A 17,842-nucleotide genomic window follows, 5' to 3' on the forward strand; every position below is an offset into this window, starting at 1 on the left:
CCAGACGGAGCCGTTTCAATAATCAACCCACAACAAAAGACTGCAATTAATGTTTATTTTATCAACTCTATTGTTAAATTACACAATCAAAGTCAATGGAACTCCTTTCCTTCCCAAACCCCCTTTTTTGTCATCGTAAAACTACACAGCAAGATAGCGGCCTATAGTGGAAAGCAACTGAATCCGCGTGGTTATGACAAAATTGAATCCTTATATGCACACATCCCTTATATACAACAAACAGTATACACAAAGTAAAGGAAAGGGTTTAGTATTTTATTATTTTGTAAACCATGCAGAGCACAGCATAAAAACGAGGTTGCATCTCCTACATCAGGCAGGGTGCTTCAAACCGACACCCAGCACAGGCAGCCCCCTCTGGTTTCAAGAGCGCATTGCCCTCCCTGTGAAAACCAAGGAATTCCACTGGAAATGCCAGACTGGCATTTTAAACACTCATTCTTTGCATTTTGCCAGTGCTGGCTTTTCCCTCCCCACTTGTAAATTTTTGAAGTTTAGCAAACCCACTAGGCCTCTGAAAGATTGCCTGATGCAATAAACTTTGGAGAAGGTAGGCTTTAACCCTACAGCCACGTCCTGGGTGTGGGCTCCATTAAACTCAACGCGAGTTAATTCTGAACAGACATGGTTAGGGCTGCTCTGTGAAGCAGGAAGACATGGGTAGCATTGTTGTTGCAATGTCTATTTTGGTGAAGCCTCTCGTATAGGCTGGGGCCCCAGCCTTACTTGATTAATCTCACATATAAATGGCATATAGTGCAAAAGGAGCCCAGTTAAGATTTAGTATGCATGAAGTAAGGAAACATCATCCTCAGGTGCCTCCAGCCCTGCAGATCAGATGGAAGGTTAAGCTAAGTAAACCCAGGCCATTAAAAGAAAAATCAGCTACTGAGTGCATAGACCAAAATTAACATCAGTTCTCATTAGACTATCAAGTAGAAGAGCCTGTTCTTTTATCACCATCATATTCACAAGATTTTTGCATAGAGATTTGCCTTGTCCAAGCATGTTAAATTGTCCAGTTCCTTGCCTCCCAGCTGGTCTCCCAGCAACAGAGAAAATGCAACTAAATTGTATCGTCTCTTAACGATCCTAAAGTTCTAGCACAGCCTTTGCCAACCTTGTGCGGTCCAGAGGTTTTGGCTGACAACTCTCACCAGCCCCAGTCAACCAGAGTTAGTTGGGTGCTGGTAGACATTTGGGAAACTTATGGTGGCCGTTTTTAAACGCAATCAGTGGCCCACTCTTAAGATGCAAATGTCTTACAAGATGCAAAAGGTGGCTGGCTTAGAGACCTACAGTCATCTATAGTCCCTTGGAAAACATTGCTCACTAGGAGAAACTTCACATGTAAGTGGTAGGCAGAAGCGTATCTGACAACGGTCCCAAGTTTTGTAGGTGCAGGAACATGCAGACTTGTCACGTTAAACAAACCTGATCATCCTCCAACTCAGGGATCCCAGACCTAGTTGTAACACATTAGTATCTAATTTGGAAGTGGGGCGGAAGAGGCAGGCGAGCTCAGTGGCACATAGAAAGTTGCCTTATTCTGAGTCAGAGGGCAGTATTGTCCACAATGAATGGCAGCAACTTCCCTGGAATTTCTTTTTTGCATATATATTTTTAATTAAAACTTTTCATCTTACAATACAATAAAGGAAAAACCCAAATCCAAATAAAAACAACGACGAAAGAAAAAAGGAAAGGAAAAGAGAAAGGGGAGGGGGAGAATACAAAAGTAGATCCTCCTAACCCTCGGCTCAAACAAAAGGGGGCAGACCCTCCTAGCTTTCACCTGGGAGCTTCCTTTTCTCCCTCTGAGAGATCTTCCCTTCCCTGCCTCTCACGCAGGTCCTCCACCAGTCAGCCATCACCCTCATTAACCCAGAGTAGAGGACATCAAAGGACAGAACAAAACATAAAGAAAAACAAATTAGATAAAAGAAAAAGAAGAGAGGAAGATAAAGATAATAAAAAGATGAAAAGAGAGAAAAGAAATAAAGAAAACTTCTTATTCTTTGCCTGTCAATTATATATATAAATATTGTTTAATATTCTGAGTGTTCAGGATGGTATCTAGCTGTATTCCATGATAATATCCAGCTGCTCCTTGTTCTGTTAGATGGTGTTTTCCCAATCTTCAACCCCAGACCTCAAGTTCAATCATTTCCCCTTCCACACAAAGTCTAAAGGGGGCTCTCCCATTGTTATCATCATTGAAAATCAAGACTTCAATCCGGTATGATGAATTTATCTCCAAGGAATTCCAGCAACCCTTCCACAGTTAAAAAACAATAAATCGTTAATCTCTATTCATAAAGGAATCTCTCTGTTGTGATTGTATACTAAAATATCAATCCATAGTTATTTATTGTATATTCATTAATATTAATTTCATGAATATTCATTAATTCATTAATTTTCCATCCTAGTTTAGCGGGAGAAAAAGAAGAACTTCTTTCATTTCGAGGCATCCTACTAATGTAAAACATTTCCACTTCTTCCATTCTTTTTCCAAGTGCATCACCAGAAGCTTGATAGTTTCCCCCTTTGAATTCATTTCAAATTGTAGACTCTTATCTGTGCCATCTCAGAATGTTTCTTAATCTCTCCGCCAATGGTTTCATTCCAGTCGTCCAGAATCACAACTCCATTGCTTGACTGTTTCACTCCTCCAGGCACCTGTTTGAAGGCCCATTTCATCATCTGCTGCTTCCCACTTCACCATTCCACTTTCATGTTCTGGCAGATTTTTCTAAGTATTATTTCCCAAAAGTTCCATGTCTCCTTTAATCTGACCTTTCTCTGAAACATTTTCATTCACCATTTTATTTATCTCAGTTCTGAGCTCTTTTGATTGCTCATCCAATAATTGCTGCATGATACCAACAGTCAATGGGGTGTTCAACAGTATTTTCTCCATACTGAGTGCCATTGGTCTAATTAAGAACTCACTCTCCACCTTAACAGACTGCCTTAAAAAATTGCGTCTGTCTCCTTAAGTAAGTACATTCTTACACACAGTTGGAGAGCTTAGTTTCACTTTTGTGGCTAGCACTTCCTCAAAAGGGATGGAGAGTTAAAAACAATGTAAAATCAAAATTCTTAACAAGCAGAGCACCCCTATCTATTTATAATCTTTCTTCGTTGCAGACAATTAAAACATGCTTTTTGTTTCGTTTCCATTCTGTTAATCGTTAATAATTGCCTCTTCTTATGATAGCAGTCGGTTTGCATTCACTGTGAAAGTTTCAGGGGGCACACAGATCCCTTCAGTCGTAATTCATCACAGTCTCAAAAGTAATTTAAAAAGGGGAGGTTTAGCTGACCTAATGCCCTGAGGACTAACTCACAGGACTATTCTGTGGTGTTTGGGCACGATGGAGGTCCTTTGCTCCAAGTCACTCACCATGTCCGAAAACTGCCTAGTCTCCGGCATGAAGGGCAGTTTTCTTCAGAGCATCAAAGATTAATCCCTTTGACCTCCGTATGTTCAAAGGTCTTTGGCATGTAGAGAATGTGCTCCACCACTGAGATACAGCCCTTCTCCACACAGAGGAAGAGCGAAAGGTAATAGGTTCCATCACCATTAAAAACCACCGCCTATCTCAAGCAGTAGGGCTGGGAAAGACCCCAACAGAACACGAGAAAAGCCCTGCTAGATCAGACAAACGACACTTTTAGTCTAGCATCCTGTTGACATAGTGGCCAGCCAGATTCTGTGGGAAGCCACAATCCATCAGAGCAGAAAACTCTGGGCTAGATGAACGAATAATCAGACTCAGTATAAGGCAATTTCATATGCTTATTACCTGTTTCAGGTACCTGCAAGCACTTGTTCGCAAATCAGCAAAGAAGATCCATACTCAGGCTGTCTTCTGCACGTGACTTTCCCTTGTTAGAACAGGGCAAGCATTTCAAGTGGCGGCAGAAGAGTAATTCTGGTATTGAGCTGGCACCAAATGTAAGAAATATGGCTATTTCAAAGTCTGTGGCTCAGCCCTCTCTCCCTTTCTCAACTCTATGCGCCTCAGAAGGACCATGAGGCCCTAAGTCACAGTCTGAAGGCACCCGAGGCTGGAGCTAAGCAGGTCTGGGTCTAGCAGGTGTCTGGATGGGAGACCCCCTAGGACTCCTTGATGGGCTCACAAATATTACAAAAATGAGAGCTCAAATTCTGCATCATACTAGAAAGAGCGGATCAAAAGCAAACCACCAGTCCAGCCATATCCCCTCCCTAATAAATCCTTTTAAAAAATACAGCTTCGATCGAAAACGTTCTGGGCAGCAATATACAAAATGATCAAATCCAAGGAGAGTTGTTGAAACTGGACAGGAATACAAGAGTTGCCTCTCTCCCCATCCCAACATCTTCAAAATGGATTCCAATTCAATTGCACAAAGTAATTCTGTAACAGTATTTTTCTGTTGTTGTATTAAGCTAGTCTAAATGTCCTCCAGATCATTGAGAGAATATTCTCAACTCCAATTGAACATGAAATGAAACAAGCTTAAAATTCATTAACAGCAGTAGGAAGATTTTTAAAAATGAGTTATAAATAATTATAGACAAAACCCTTCTATTCTTTGTTAAAAAGCCAATGTATTTTCTTCTTCAGACACCCCGTTAATCAGAATTCATATTTGGTATGTGCTAAAAGCAGTTGGCCTATGAAAATACATTCATGAAATAAAATAACGGGGTGGGGGGTGGGGTTGAGAGATATTCCAATGGGATGCTTTATTCTGGTTGTGTGTTTCCCATGTGGAAGCCACCTAGCAAAGCACAATCGTGACTATCATGCCTTGAACTCCCAAACTCTGGGAAATGGGTGTTTTATTTGCCCCAAACATCCCAAACTACCTTTGGAGGCAGGCTCCACAGACCTTGTATAACAAAGAATCGTAGAACTGTAGAGTTGGAAAGGACCTCAATATTCTTCTGTCCAACCTCATATGATGAGATCTTATGACGTGGAGCAGAAATGTGGCCCCCAAACGACAGTATTCAGTGGGGCTCACTATGGCCACCGCAGTCCTTATTAAAACTTCTGCTACCAAACGGAACAGACCGTCACTCTGATGGCTAATGCCAAGCTGAAAAAGCTTTCATCCTGGAGATAAGGGGCTGAGTTGGCCTGAAAAGAACAGTGTTGGATATTTCCCCAGAAGGCTACAGATCAGGGAACATCTGCCACCCTCTATGTCTCTTTGCACTCCAACTCCCACCAGCTTTCACGGCCCAATGGGTCAAGGATGTTGGGAATTGTAGTCTTGACTATCTGTAAGGCCACAGAATCCCCAGCATTGCAAGACAAAATGGGTGGATGGGCAACCCATAGCTCATGCCCTGCCCATCAAAAGCATACTTTCCCCACCTCAAAAAAAATAAAATAAAAAGTTCCCCAACTTTTTCAGCTTTAACCATGTCAATCAGTTTTTATGTTTGGTTTTGCCCAAGCAATCATTTCCAAAAAATTGCTGCTTAAACAGGCCAGCATGGTTTGTTGTTTTTAGAAAGGGACAGATCTGAGACACACAGAGGTGAGGTTAACCCACACTGGGCACGACATTTAATGCACAAAGCATTGGCAAAGGCCACAAGCCAGAAGCCTTGTATCCTTGTGCCCTCAAAGGAGCACAAATTTGCTTGGCTGCTTCATCCTTCCTCTCTATTTTGCAACCCTGCCCTGGCTTTTCAAATCTGGATCTCCCTAAAAACACACCTCGCCCCCTGTTATTATCGCCACTGCTCCACACTCCCGATGTAGTCAGTTGTTGCATTTGTGCTGCTCTGCTCCTTGCTGTGGATCTGCTTAGCTCTCCAGATCTTCCGTTGCTCCTGGCGCTTCCGCCTCGCCTCCTGGTGCTCCTTCTGCCTCATATACTGATAACGTTGCAGGAAAAGATCTTTTGCATATTCATACAGCTCCATGTCTAAAAAATTGAGAGCCTCGATGTGCTTCTGGGTCTCTTCGTCAATGTCCACACTGGAGGCTCGTGTGCTATTGTACTGTGTGAACGGGGAGATGAAGACCATGTTAAATGTCTTCTCAAAGAGGTACTGAGTCTTCCTCTGAAACTCCGTCAGGCCAAAGAAAGCCATCCGCTTCAGGTTCTCCTTGGCACTGTCCAGAAGAACCTTGTTCCGCTGCTCTTCTGGCATGACAGACAAATTGTAGCATCCCACCAGGCTGAGGTCTGCCAGCATGCGGACCTGGCGGTTGTTGGCGAGATTGTACGGGCAGTCCATGAACTCCTGCAAGGAGCAGCCAGACCAGTCATCCCCCGAGTAACAGCTGGGCAGCTCTTCGGAAGTTGGTGATCTCCCGTCACAGACATGCAATGATGCTTTCCAGGTTGCTCCTCTTTGGACATGCCTCCATTCGCTCAAGTACCGAGACACCGGGTCCCGGAGGATCGTGATGTAGTAGAAGTTTCTGAAGAGGGAAGGCAAAGAGAGATTTTACAATCATATTAGTGTATGGCACTTTATCCGACTACAAGAACAAGAGCTTTTTTTTCTCTTTGGTTCCTTTGTTGAAAAGGTAATCCTGGTCTACCATCTGCCAAATCCGAGGTGCTGGAGGAACTGGTTGGACGCAGAGGAGTGCGTGGGAGGCACCAGCTGGGAAACCCCCAAGGGAACCTCCAGGGGAAGAAGGATCAGAGCCAGGGGACTGGTGGTGGGTCAACGATGCATGGTCAGAGCGAGAAGAGGGACCAGACTGGGAGGAGGAGGTGTCAGAAGCTGAAGAGGCAACAGGGTTTAGTGAGCAGGAAGCAGCTGCAGCAGAGAGCAGTGCAGAATCACAGGCAAGAGAGGAGGAGGGCCAGGAGACAGAGAGGAGGCAGGCTGCTGAAGAATTCAGTGAGTCTCCTCCTCCTGCTACGGCCAGCTCCCCTCCCCCCGAACATGCAGAGGCTGACAGAGCAGTGGAAAGGCAGGGACCTTCATTGGGGCAAGACCTACAGGGAAGAGTTATGATTTTGTTCCCTTGGATAAAGAGTTCACTTCACTGACACAGGAAGTGAATTCCCTGAAGCCTGACATTTATTGTTTTATTGCTGACCTCTGCCTGACTCCAACTCCTGACAACAGGGTCCAGAGGAAGAGGTCTGAAAAGAGGGAAAGGCAAAAAAAAAGAGAGTTTTGTGGTACCCTAAAGAGAATTCTGGAGGGTCTAATCTGGACCCTTGACCTGAGGCCCATCATCCCTGCACCATACGCATGTGGCGGAGAACGGGACTTGTGTGTGCCATGAATAATAATGTATCACATGCCTCAAGGAGCAGCACAGGCTCCCCTCCCCATCAAATATGCATCTTTTAGTGACACACTTAAAAAAAACAACCCCCCCCCCCAAGAAGAAACGAAATGGAACAGAAGAGAACAGTTCTACAGGCAGCACAGCAAACACAAATCAAGTTTTGAAGGCGGAATCTTCATGATGTTTAGTCCAAAGTCCAAAGTTTGTGTAAAAAAACCAAACAAAAAATCAACAGCCCTGCAGCAATTGCACAGATTCTGACCCCACCCCACCCCCCACTTCCCAGTCTGCTTGCGAAGGGTGAGTCACTTGCCTTGCAGAACTTGCACCGAAGTAGGTCTAGATTGCTGCTCCAGAGACCAGCTATGCAGGCTGCAAACATATGTATTCAGTTGTCAAGGAGAACTGCTGGAGAGGAACAGCTGTTGCTTTGAACAGCGCTGGGCAGGCAAAGAGCAGAGCTGGGAATAATATGGCAAGACCCTTGTGGTCAGCACCTGGCTGCACCCACCCTGGGATGGGAAAACTGGTTTCTGAGACACTGCAGGATTTTTGCAGGGAGAGGCTTGAGTTTCAGATTCACTGCTAATAGCTTCCTCAGCTCTGCTCAAGAACGCTAGGCACAGAATGCTATTCCACAGAACAGGTGCAGCCACGCTAAAAGCCCTGCCCTGAGTTACTGCAGAGTGAGCTTCTGAGACCTTCAGAACTTGCAGGAGAAGTTCTCCTGCAGACAGGACGTATGACAGATAAGGCTAAGGGGCTTATGTTAGTACCAACACCTTGAACTTGGCCCAATGTGTCAAATGGACAGGCAGCACAAATTCCAGAGGCAAGGTGTTATATGCCGTGGTAGTTTGCCCCCCCCCCGCCACCATGTTCTGCAGCAGCAGCTGACTCCAGGAGCTTTGACCTAACATTCATAGTATTGTTGACAGCTGTTAGAGGTGGTTGCTCGAGAGCAATCAGGCAATATGCCTCCCTAGTCTGTTCTAAAGCTTTCTTATTGGTGCTAAAAAAACCTTTAGAATACAGAGCGCCTCTATTCCATGTCTTGCTCATTCCCTGGCAGGATCTGAGAGTGGGCGGTCCTTAAATCTTCCCCAGCAGAGTAGTTTATTGACCCCCAGTCTGCGCCTCCCCTCTCTGGGCGAAAGCCTACTGCGCAAGGAAGGCTTGAGTTACGGGGGACCTCTCTCCTCCCCGCTTTGCTCAGGCAAGGTGTCCTGGCACCGCCTTGCATCCTCCGAGCCCTGCATCTCCTCCCCACTAGAGGCGTGGCTTCCTTCCTCCGCTGAGGAAGTGCTGCTTCCCACAATCTTTGGGGGCTCTCTGTAATCCACCCGCCTTTTCCCCTGACAACAGCCTTCCAAAACACCTGCACATTGTTAATTCTCAAATTCCTTCCTCAAAGCCCACTTTCCACGAAGGCTTTGGCACAACTCCACTGTGCCCACACTCTACTAACCTTTGACCTGCCAGGCATGGTTGAACTCCAGCTCCCACCAGCCCTAGGCAACATGGCCAATGGCATGGGGTGGTGGGAGCTGCAGTTCAGAAGCATCTGGAGAACCAGAGATTTTCCCATCCTTGACCAATTGTTAATTCAGCACAAGCAATGAACCCAGGGTCTCCTAAGGGAAGGGGCATAATTCTGTGAGCTCTGATATCACAGCTGAGCAAGCCCTAGAGACCACCATAGTAAAATGGCAAATAATCACGTTTAATATTTCTAGCCTTTCCCACCCATTTCTCCAATGCTTGGACACACCTCAAGATGTCACTGTTCCACAGAAAACCAAGCTTGGATGAGCTTTAACAGAAGAAGCAGATCAGGAGGAGAGGCAGCTGTGGAAGTTATTTCAGAAATACAGGAGAAAATGCATAGAAAAGGGGCAAGTTACATTCCTGAGAAGCGGCTGGCAGACAGCTAGCTAACCAAGGCAGAAAGCCAGCACGTGAGGTTCGAAAGCGTATGAGGCAAACCCCTACGTATTTTAACCTCCCACTGGGTATGAGTCAAAGAAATTCACTTATTTGAACTTCCCTCCAAAGAGCTAAGGGCAGCCCACATGGGACTCTCTCAATTTATCCTCACAGCAGTTGGATTAGGCCAGGCTCAGCCAACATGGCGTCCTCCTGATGTTTTGGACAACAACTCCCATCAGAACCAGCCTGTGCTGTGGTCTAAAACATCAGCACCTCAAGAGGCACACAGCGATGGCCTCACCATGTCTCCTCCCCATGTATTCCCGGCACCATCTTGTGAAAACAACACAGAACACTTCAACGTCCTGTTTCATACATTTCTTTTTCCAGATGTTCCCTGTGTAGCCATGTTGGTAACACCCAGCTCAGCCTTGAGGTCTGCTGGGTGGCTTCGCCAGTGTCCCTCTTTCAGTTTTCCCTCACCGCCTTCCCAGGCATTACTGTGAGGGGAAGAAAACACCCCACAGGCCACAAACAGTCTTTCCTGCATTCAGAACTCCAAGTGCTCCAGCTGCTGGCTCTCACAGCAACAATTCTATTGTGTGGTCAGAGCTCCTCATCGCACGGACGCAGCCGCCATTTTCTTTTCCCCGTGAGCACGGAAGAAAGGACATAGCTCAGTGACAGAGCACAAGTGTTATGTGCAGGAGCCCCAGATTCAACTCCTGGTGTCTCCAAAGACAGCTGGGAAAAAACTCCTGTCCGAAACCCTTGGGAGCTGCTGCCAGTCAGTGTAGACCAGGTATGAGGACCTGTGGCTGAGGATTATGGGAGCTGCAGTCCAACATCTGGTGGGCCACAGGCTCCCTATCCCTGGTGTAGACAATAAAGGGAGAGATGGACCAGTGGTCTCACTTGGTGTAGTACAGGAAGCTGCCCACTGATGTTAGCATTGCCTACACCAGGGGTCTGCAACCTTTAAGACAAAAAGAGCCACTTGGACCCATTTCCAAAGGAAAAAAAAAAGGGAGCCGCAAAACCATTGTGACATTTAAAACAAATATATCTCCGGAGCCGCGATCTGACAGCGGGCGGGAAGGTGACGTCGGGACGGTGCGTGACTAACGCACGCACCGCCCACAAGCGACATCACAGCCAGTACAGCGCCCGCCACAGTGGGGAGTGTCGGGGCACACAATGCGCCTCCTCCCCTCGCTAGTATCCGCCCCGGAGCCGCGGCAAAGGTGTAAAAGAGCCACATGCGGCTCCGGAGCCGCGGGTTGCAGACCCCTGGCCTACACGGACTGGCAGTGGCTCACTGGGGTTTCAAGCCGTCTTTCCAGCCAACCCAGAGATGCCAGAGATTGAACTTGTAAAATTCTGCATGCGAAGCAGGTGCTTTACCCCTGAGCTGCTGCTTTCTCTCTGTGTTTGGGTAGGAGTGCCAGGTCTGCGCAAAGAAGACCCAACCAAGATTCTGTGGTAGGAAAGAGGCCAACAAAAAATCACAAAGACAAAGGTCATTGTGACAATCAATAAGCGGTTAACACAGAAAGGGAAACAAATCCTTTGGCAGGATCAATGCATTCAGCGTGCATCTCATCATAGCTCTCAAATTCTTTTAACCTTTTCACTCTACAGCCTGGGGGTTGTCCGTGATGGCAGAAAGTTGATTCAGGGGTTAGATCAGGGGTAGTCAACCTTTTCATACCTACCGCCCACTAATGCATCTTTCTTGATGGTAAAATTTCCTTACCGCCCCCCAGCGCTCGATGGAAGGATTCAGCTTGTGCCATAGAACCCCCCTACCGCCCACTAGTGGGCGGCAGGGACCAGGTTGACAATCTCTGGGTTAGATAAAGAGAGAAGGATGGAGGCTGTGGGGCAGGGGTGGGGTGGGGGAGGCACCAGTGGGTCCAGAGAAAAGCACCAATCATTTTGAAAAGCAGCAGAGACTCTCCAGTAGAAATTGCTTCTCTCCCAGCCAAAGGCCCCCTTAGCAAAGGCATGGGAATCTCTGGTGTAGAAATGGCTTTTAAGGAAAGTATACAAATGGATTTTTCCAAGTTAACGAATGCCGGTGTTATGAGCCAAGCAGACAAGATAGAACAACAAAGGAAAGGAAAGGTTTAATTTGAGGACCAGGATACTATCTCTAAGGAGCAAATGAACACTGGGGGCCCTTGAGCTGTTGAGGTGGGTTATTTTTTTTTGGGGGGGGTTTGGTACATGAGGAACATCTGCTGTGCGCCGTGAGACGAGCATGCTAACTCTTTGCTGAAGGGAATGTCAGGATTTGTTGTGATGTGTTGCATTTACAGCTCTCTGTGTGTTTATTTAGTGCAGGAGTGGCAAACCTTTGGCCACCCTCCAGATGCAGCTGAACTGCAACCCTTACAAACCTTTGCAAGCATGGCCAGTGGCCAGGGATGATGGAAAATGGGAGTCCAGGAATTTCCGGAGGGCTAAAGGTTCTCCACACCTGATTTACAAGTGTAAGAAAGCAAATCAACAGGCTTCCTCTGCCTCTTGGTCTTTCTGGTTTAAGTTCTCTTGTCTCTTTGTTTAATGCATTTATATCCTGTCTTTCTCCCAAGCTGGGATTCAAGGAGGCTAGTAATATTTAAAGACAACCTACGACTCACTAAAGCTGTGCTTCCAATCTGGCACATATATCAAAATTAAATTGGGGGAAGTGGCTGCATAACTCTGCAGAAGAGTTACTTGCAGCAAACAGAAAAAAAGCAACCTCTTGCCACAGCTCATTTTCTGCCTTTCATAATTAATACATGATGGCACAACTCTGTATCTTACTATACCCAGTGGAAATGCACAGTGACACAATGCATTTCTTTGCACACTCATTGATTCCTGTTTTCAAGGTCAAGCATGTGGACTCAAGGGGAAAGCAGCAGCACTTCCTTGCAGGCATAATCAGGTGGGCTCCCATCTCCATCCTGAGTAGCACAGGAGACTTGTAAAAGTCCCAGTTTGAAGTCATGGCCCATTAAGGAGAGAGTGAATGTTTTTAGTGAACATAAATGCCAAGTACCTTTGAGGAGTCATTAGCATTTGCTCCTCTTAGCATCCAGTGAATTAAGGTATTGTGTTACAACCTGAACCTCAGTCCTGCTGCTGTCCTGTTAAAAAGCAGGGGATGGGAAAGGTGCTTTCTGCTAAAGGACTAGATGTGCTACCAGGTTCATCTCAAAGGTTATGCCTGTGCTCCAAAGCCATTCTATGCCGCCAGGAAGATTTTGGGCCTTGGGAGTTTATTCCATGCTCTTTTCACACTGCATAGCAACTCTCTCTGGAAGTGGTGGACATTTTCAAAAACAGTTTTTGGCACAGAGCGAGCAAGATGAATTTTCCAGAAAACATTTGAGTTTTAAAAAACAATTAGGCAATGTTTTCTAATGTGCCTTATCTCTCAAAATGTCTTCCAATAATCAAAGGCAGCAGAAGGGGAGCATTTGATTACAAAGAAGGGAATAGATAAAGCATGCCTGATGTGGTGCCAGTGGCGTAGCGTGGGGGGGTGCAGGGGGGGCCAGGCGCAACATCTGGGGGGGGGCGCGCGCTCGCACTCGCAGTGCTAAAATCAGTGCTAAAATCCACGGGTTAGGGGGCTCAAATTACTTGCCTTGCCCCGGGTGCTGACAACCCACGCTACACCACTGTGTGGTGCAAATGTTAAATTCAAGCAAATTCCAAGCTGGAAATGATTTTTACAGAAAAAGACAGGAAAATGCAACAGTATACACTTACATTGTTTTCAATTATTAAAAGGGATGGGGGGAACTCCACGTTTCAGTTTCAGCACACCCGAAAAGCTGTGAGCTTGTACATAAAGGTTAACTACAAATTTGAAACTGACCAGTTTGACAAGTATTGTATCCAATTAGTTACGTTATGAGGAAGGGCCTTAGTTAGTTATTAGTTTGCACATCACTGATAAAGCACCTGTTTTGCACAGAGAAGATCCCAGTTTCAATTCCTGACATCTTTAGGTAGACCTGGAAGACAATCCAGAGAACCACCACCAGTCAGTGTGGAGACAATGCAGATATAGCTGGATCACTGGCTGGACTCAGTTTAAGGCATCTTCCTTGGGAGTATTTGTAGCTCAGGGGTAGAAAATGTGCTTTGCATGCAAAAAACAACAAGACCCAGGTTCAATTCCTGGTATCTCTAGGTATGGCTGGGAAAAGACCCTGGCCTGGAAAACCGCTGCCACTCAATGTGGTCAAAACCAAGTTGGATGGAACAGCGTTTAATATTATTTATTTATTTATTTATTTATTTATTTATTTATTTAATTGATTGATTAATTAATTTACATTTACATACAGCCCTTCACCTGAAGATCTCAAGGCAGGTCACAACAAAAAAATACAGAACAGAAACACAAAGCACATAACAAAAACAAAAACAAAATGAAACGACGATTCCCTACTCCCATATTTAAAAGGACATAGTGTCAAGGATGCTCCCCAGCCAAAGGAACACACACCACTAATAGCCAACTCTTCCTTGTCAAAAGCAGACAATTAACAGTAGTTTCTACGGCTCCGAATACCAATGCACACCCATTTAGCATCTGGACAGCTGTTCCCAGGTCTGCACTCTATGGAGCAGCTGCAGCAAAAGGGGACCCCCCCCAGTTTACTGTATTTTTCACTCTATAACACGCACCTGACCATAACACGCATGTAGTTTTTAGAGGAGGAAAACAAGAAAAAAAATATTCTAAACGAAACAGTGGATGTATGATTTTTGTGGTTCATGCTGTGGCCACAGACGTGATCTGACGGTGAGTTTGGGGTGACCCAGTGTAAAAATCCTGAGGATCCATGTGGATCCGTGCTTTGTAACCACGTTTTAAGTGGGGAGGGAAGGAAAAGCATTCAAGGGACAAGGAACACGCGTGGGGTGGGTGGAGAAGGATGCTGCTAATAATGCAGAAGAGGGGTTTAAGGGAAGAAGGAACACGCATGGGGTGTGTGGAGAAGGATGCTGCTAATAATGCAGAAGAGGGGTTTAAGGGAAGAAGGAACACGCATGGGGTGTGTGGAGAAGGATGCTGCTAATAATGCAGAAGAGGGGTTTAAGGGAAGAAGGAGCTCGCGTGGGGTGTGTGGAAAAGGAGCTTATCGGTGAGCTGAGCGGGGAGGGGGGAGGGAAAGAGCACTGTTGCTTTAAAGGAGCCAACCGGACAGCAGCCACTTACAGCAGTGTAAGCAGCTCCTTTCCTCTCCCGCTTTGCTCCTTCTCTCCCTCTTTGCTGCTTTACACAGCTAATGGCGAATCCCCTGCAACCCAAGTCCTGCTCAGCGGATCAGCTGAGACGCTGGGAGAATCGTAATTTCCCCCTCTCCCTCACCCCGTGCCCTCCTGTCCCCAGCAGCCTTTTAAAAAACTTTTTTACTGGTTTTCACTGCGCTCGTGGCTCAGAGCCCTCCTGTGCCCTGCCGTCCCTCTGCAGCCTCATTGCTCCGTTTAGAGAGCGCACAGACCTTTGCTAGCTGAGGCTGCAGCAGCTGTTGCTGGCTATGTTCCGGCTCGCTATGGCTCCCGTCTGTCCCTCCTCGCGTGTAAGCGGCTGCTGCCCGCTTTGCTGCCATGGCTCTCCTCCCCTCCCTCCTCCTCGGCTCCTCCCCCTCCTCCTGGCTGTAAAGCAAGCAAAGCTAGAGCCGTGCAAAGCCCTGCAAGCGGCTCCCGCTTTGCTTGACTGACAGCAGCCATGGCTCCGGTCGAGTGCATTCGCTCCGTAACACACACAGGCATTTCCCCTTACTTTCTAGGAGCAAAAAAGTGCATGTTTTGGAGCGAAAATTACAGTATGTACCTCCCTCTGGATGGATGTGCGCATGCAGCCAGGGACTGCACCTATGGGAAAGCTGACTCTGCTCTTACCTCTTCACTCCCCTCCTGGTTCTGGGAGACAGTGGTGCAAGAGAGGGTGGGAAATCACCCAGCCCTTCACTCGCCTGGCCTGCCTCTTCCCACGACTCTGAATTCATTTTATTAAACAAAATACTTTTTTTTTTTTTAAAGGAAAAATTCTCACCAGAGAAGAATACAGTGGTAGAAAGCTTTCTGCAGAAAACACCCCACTCCACACCACCATCAGCAGCTGCTGTATTAAACCCCTCCCAGGTGGACTGAGCATCCTCATTCTACAAACACCCAACAGTACTAGACGAGAGTTGCTGGAGTAACTTCAGAATGCAGGACAGCCTTGTGACCCAAACAGAAATATTTTACAGACCATGCTGATGCTATCTCAAAGCAACTGCAATAATTGGTTTCAGGCTGCAATCAGATACTTTGGTGGAATGTGCCCTACAAAAGCCTGTAAAATCTGCCACCCCACAGTAAACAGCTTACAGAACGAGGAGTGTGGCCGCTTTTCATTTTCGAGAATCCAGTTGCCCTCCTAAGAATCTTCATGCCTCCTTGATTAATAATATAGCACACAAAAGATTTCATTTGGGATATATGTGTGTGTGACTGGGAGAGGCAGGGAGGTGGAAAGCCAGCACAGTTATATATTAAGAAGGCAAATCTATTTTGCCTGTTGGAATGCTTGCTCCTCTAGGAGAAGAACTCTGACATTTGGAAAATTACAGTCATCTGTAAAATGCGACTAATATGCTATGGAAAGCATTTGCATCGCTGTTACTGTGACATAGCCAGAATCCTTTGGTAGAAAAGTCAGTCACTGAAATAGTAATAGTAGTAGTAGTAGTAGTAGTAGTAGTAAATAACAACAGTGCTTCACTGTTGGTTCAGTTACAAGGAGCTTCTACCAGGGACAGTTGTTTAAATAGCTCTTCTGTGAGGGTGTTGGTTGCTATGGGAAAACAGCATGAAACGGATGATCTCTTGTTAGAGCAGAATTGTTATCTTCCTATAAGCATAAAAATGTAAGATGTCATCACAGCCAACTGAGGAACAGCAGGCATGCTTGGGAAAGGTATGAAGTGCCTTCTGTGAAGCATCTCCTCCTTCAAAAGGGGTGGGAAGGGTCCGGGGTGAGCCTTGGGGGGAATGGCGAGGGGGGTGGGTGTAAATGGGGGGGGCTTTGGTCAGGTGCTGGGAGGTGGGATTGACATGCAAAGTTCTCTGTTAAAGCCTTTGTGGGATTTGTTATATGTGCAGAGGGAGCTGGAACTGGGTTAGCAAAGGTGCTCCACACAATACTCCAGTTTCATCCTTACAAAGTATTAATTTAATTTCTTTAACAAAATTCATATACCACTTATTTGTAGTGAAACTGCTCAGTTATTTATAAAAAAATATTAAAAGTTATCAATAAAGAACAGTTAAAAACAATTAGAATTAGAATTAACAGTAAATTAAAACACATAAACATCTATGTGTCTGGATAGGCTTTGCATAAGCAAAAATGTTTTAAGCCATTGCCAAAAAGAGTGCAGTAAAGGCAGGTGCTGGAAGTTACTTTTGTAGAAAAAAGGGGGGGGGGGAGGTTAACTAGTTTAATACATAATAAACATAATAAATAATAAATAATATTACATTCTCCTCTTTCATAGGATTTCACTGGCTTTTCTCCCATGCCAGAAAAGTGACTCAGAAGAAAGGAGACAGCAACAAACTCACAAATGTTGGGGCCATTATTGCAGAAGATGATTTAGCAAGCTTGATTAGTGTGCCAAATACCAATACATTTGCAGCCGGAAGACAAAAGACCAACGGAGTATTTTGCAGCCCTGGAGCTCTGCAATTTTAATTTAGGCTCCCACAGATTTCATTCCATGCAGCCAGGGTTTGTGATCAGGGAGTTGGTATCAAGTGAAAATACCAAGTGCTGCCTGAACCCACCAAGGCGCTCCAGTATTACCGAGTAATGGAAGGGGATTCTGGTTTAATTGAATGGGAAAAGCAACACATAACAGCTAAGGAAACTTAATCAGGGCAATAAAATTAAAATGGGGCAGTCAGACAACCCATCCTGATTAAGTCACTTGCAAACAGTATGGCAATCATCAAGGAGGCTTGTGGTGTTAATGATCTAAAGTCACTCATCTCCCTCAGGGAGGAAGTCAGAGTTTTATAGCAGACAATTAGAATATTTAAAACTCAGGTTTTTCCACAAGACAAAACCTCACTTCCACAGCTGAGACGAGCATCTAACTCTTCCTTCAAAGAGAGAGATTCAGGCTTTTGCAAGTTGCCATTCGATCACGGCACTACAAGTTGGATTTGAGAGGGCTGAAAACCACAAGGAGCTCACACTAAGCCAGAGAGATGTTTTCTACTCTGTAGTCATGGAATATGTGCAAAATAGTTACCTTCTGCAGCTGGCGTAGTCCTTTCCTTTCTGATACTCTCTATTTCACAGTTCACAGTATACATATGATTGCATTTCATCTGACCCATCTACTGCAATTATTAAGTATGCTGGTGACACCACCATAATGGGTTTAATTACAGGCGGAGATGAATCTGTGCACAGGGGGGAGGTTCAAAAGGTATCCACGTGGTGCTCAGAGAACAATCTGCACCTAAACATTGGCAAGACAAAGGAGATGGTGTTGGACTTTCGGAGGAAGAGAGGGGAGCTAGCTCCGTTGTATATCGGAGGGACTGTGTGG

At 45.7% G+C, this 17,842-nt stretch overlaps 1 protein-coding gene across 1 annotated transcript in view; it reads right to left on the reverse strand.

The window, feature by feature from the left end:
* Positions 1-41: 41 nt before the first annotated feature.
* HS6ST2 (heparan sulfate 6-O-sulfotransferase 2) overlaps positions 42-17,842 on the reverse strand; it is a 153,004-nt gene continuing 135,203 nt past the window's right edge. Inside the window, exon 2 of the mRNA XM_028716038.2 lies at positions 42-6,461. Within this exon, the coding sequence (XP_028571871.1) occupies positions 5,762-6,461 (700 nt within the window). The 3' untranslated portion in view covers positions 42-5,761. The remainder of the gene's footprint in view (positions 6,462-17,842) is intronic.

The sequence above is a fragment of the Podarcis muralis genome, chromosome Z (genome assembly GCF_964188315.1).
Source record: "Podarcis muralis chromosome Z, rPodMur119.hap1.1, whole genome shotgun sequence".
NCBI lineage: Eukaryota > Metazoa > Chordata > Lepidosauria > Squamata > Lacertidae > Podarcis > Podarcis muralis.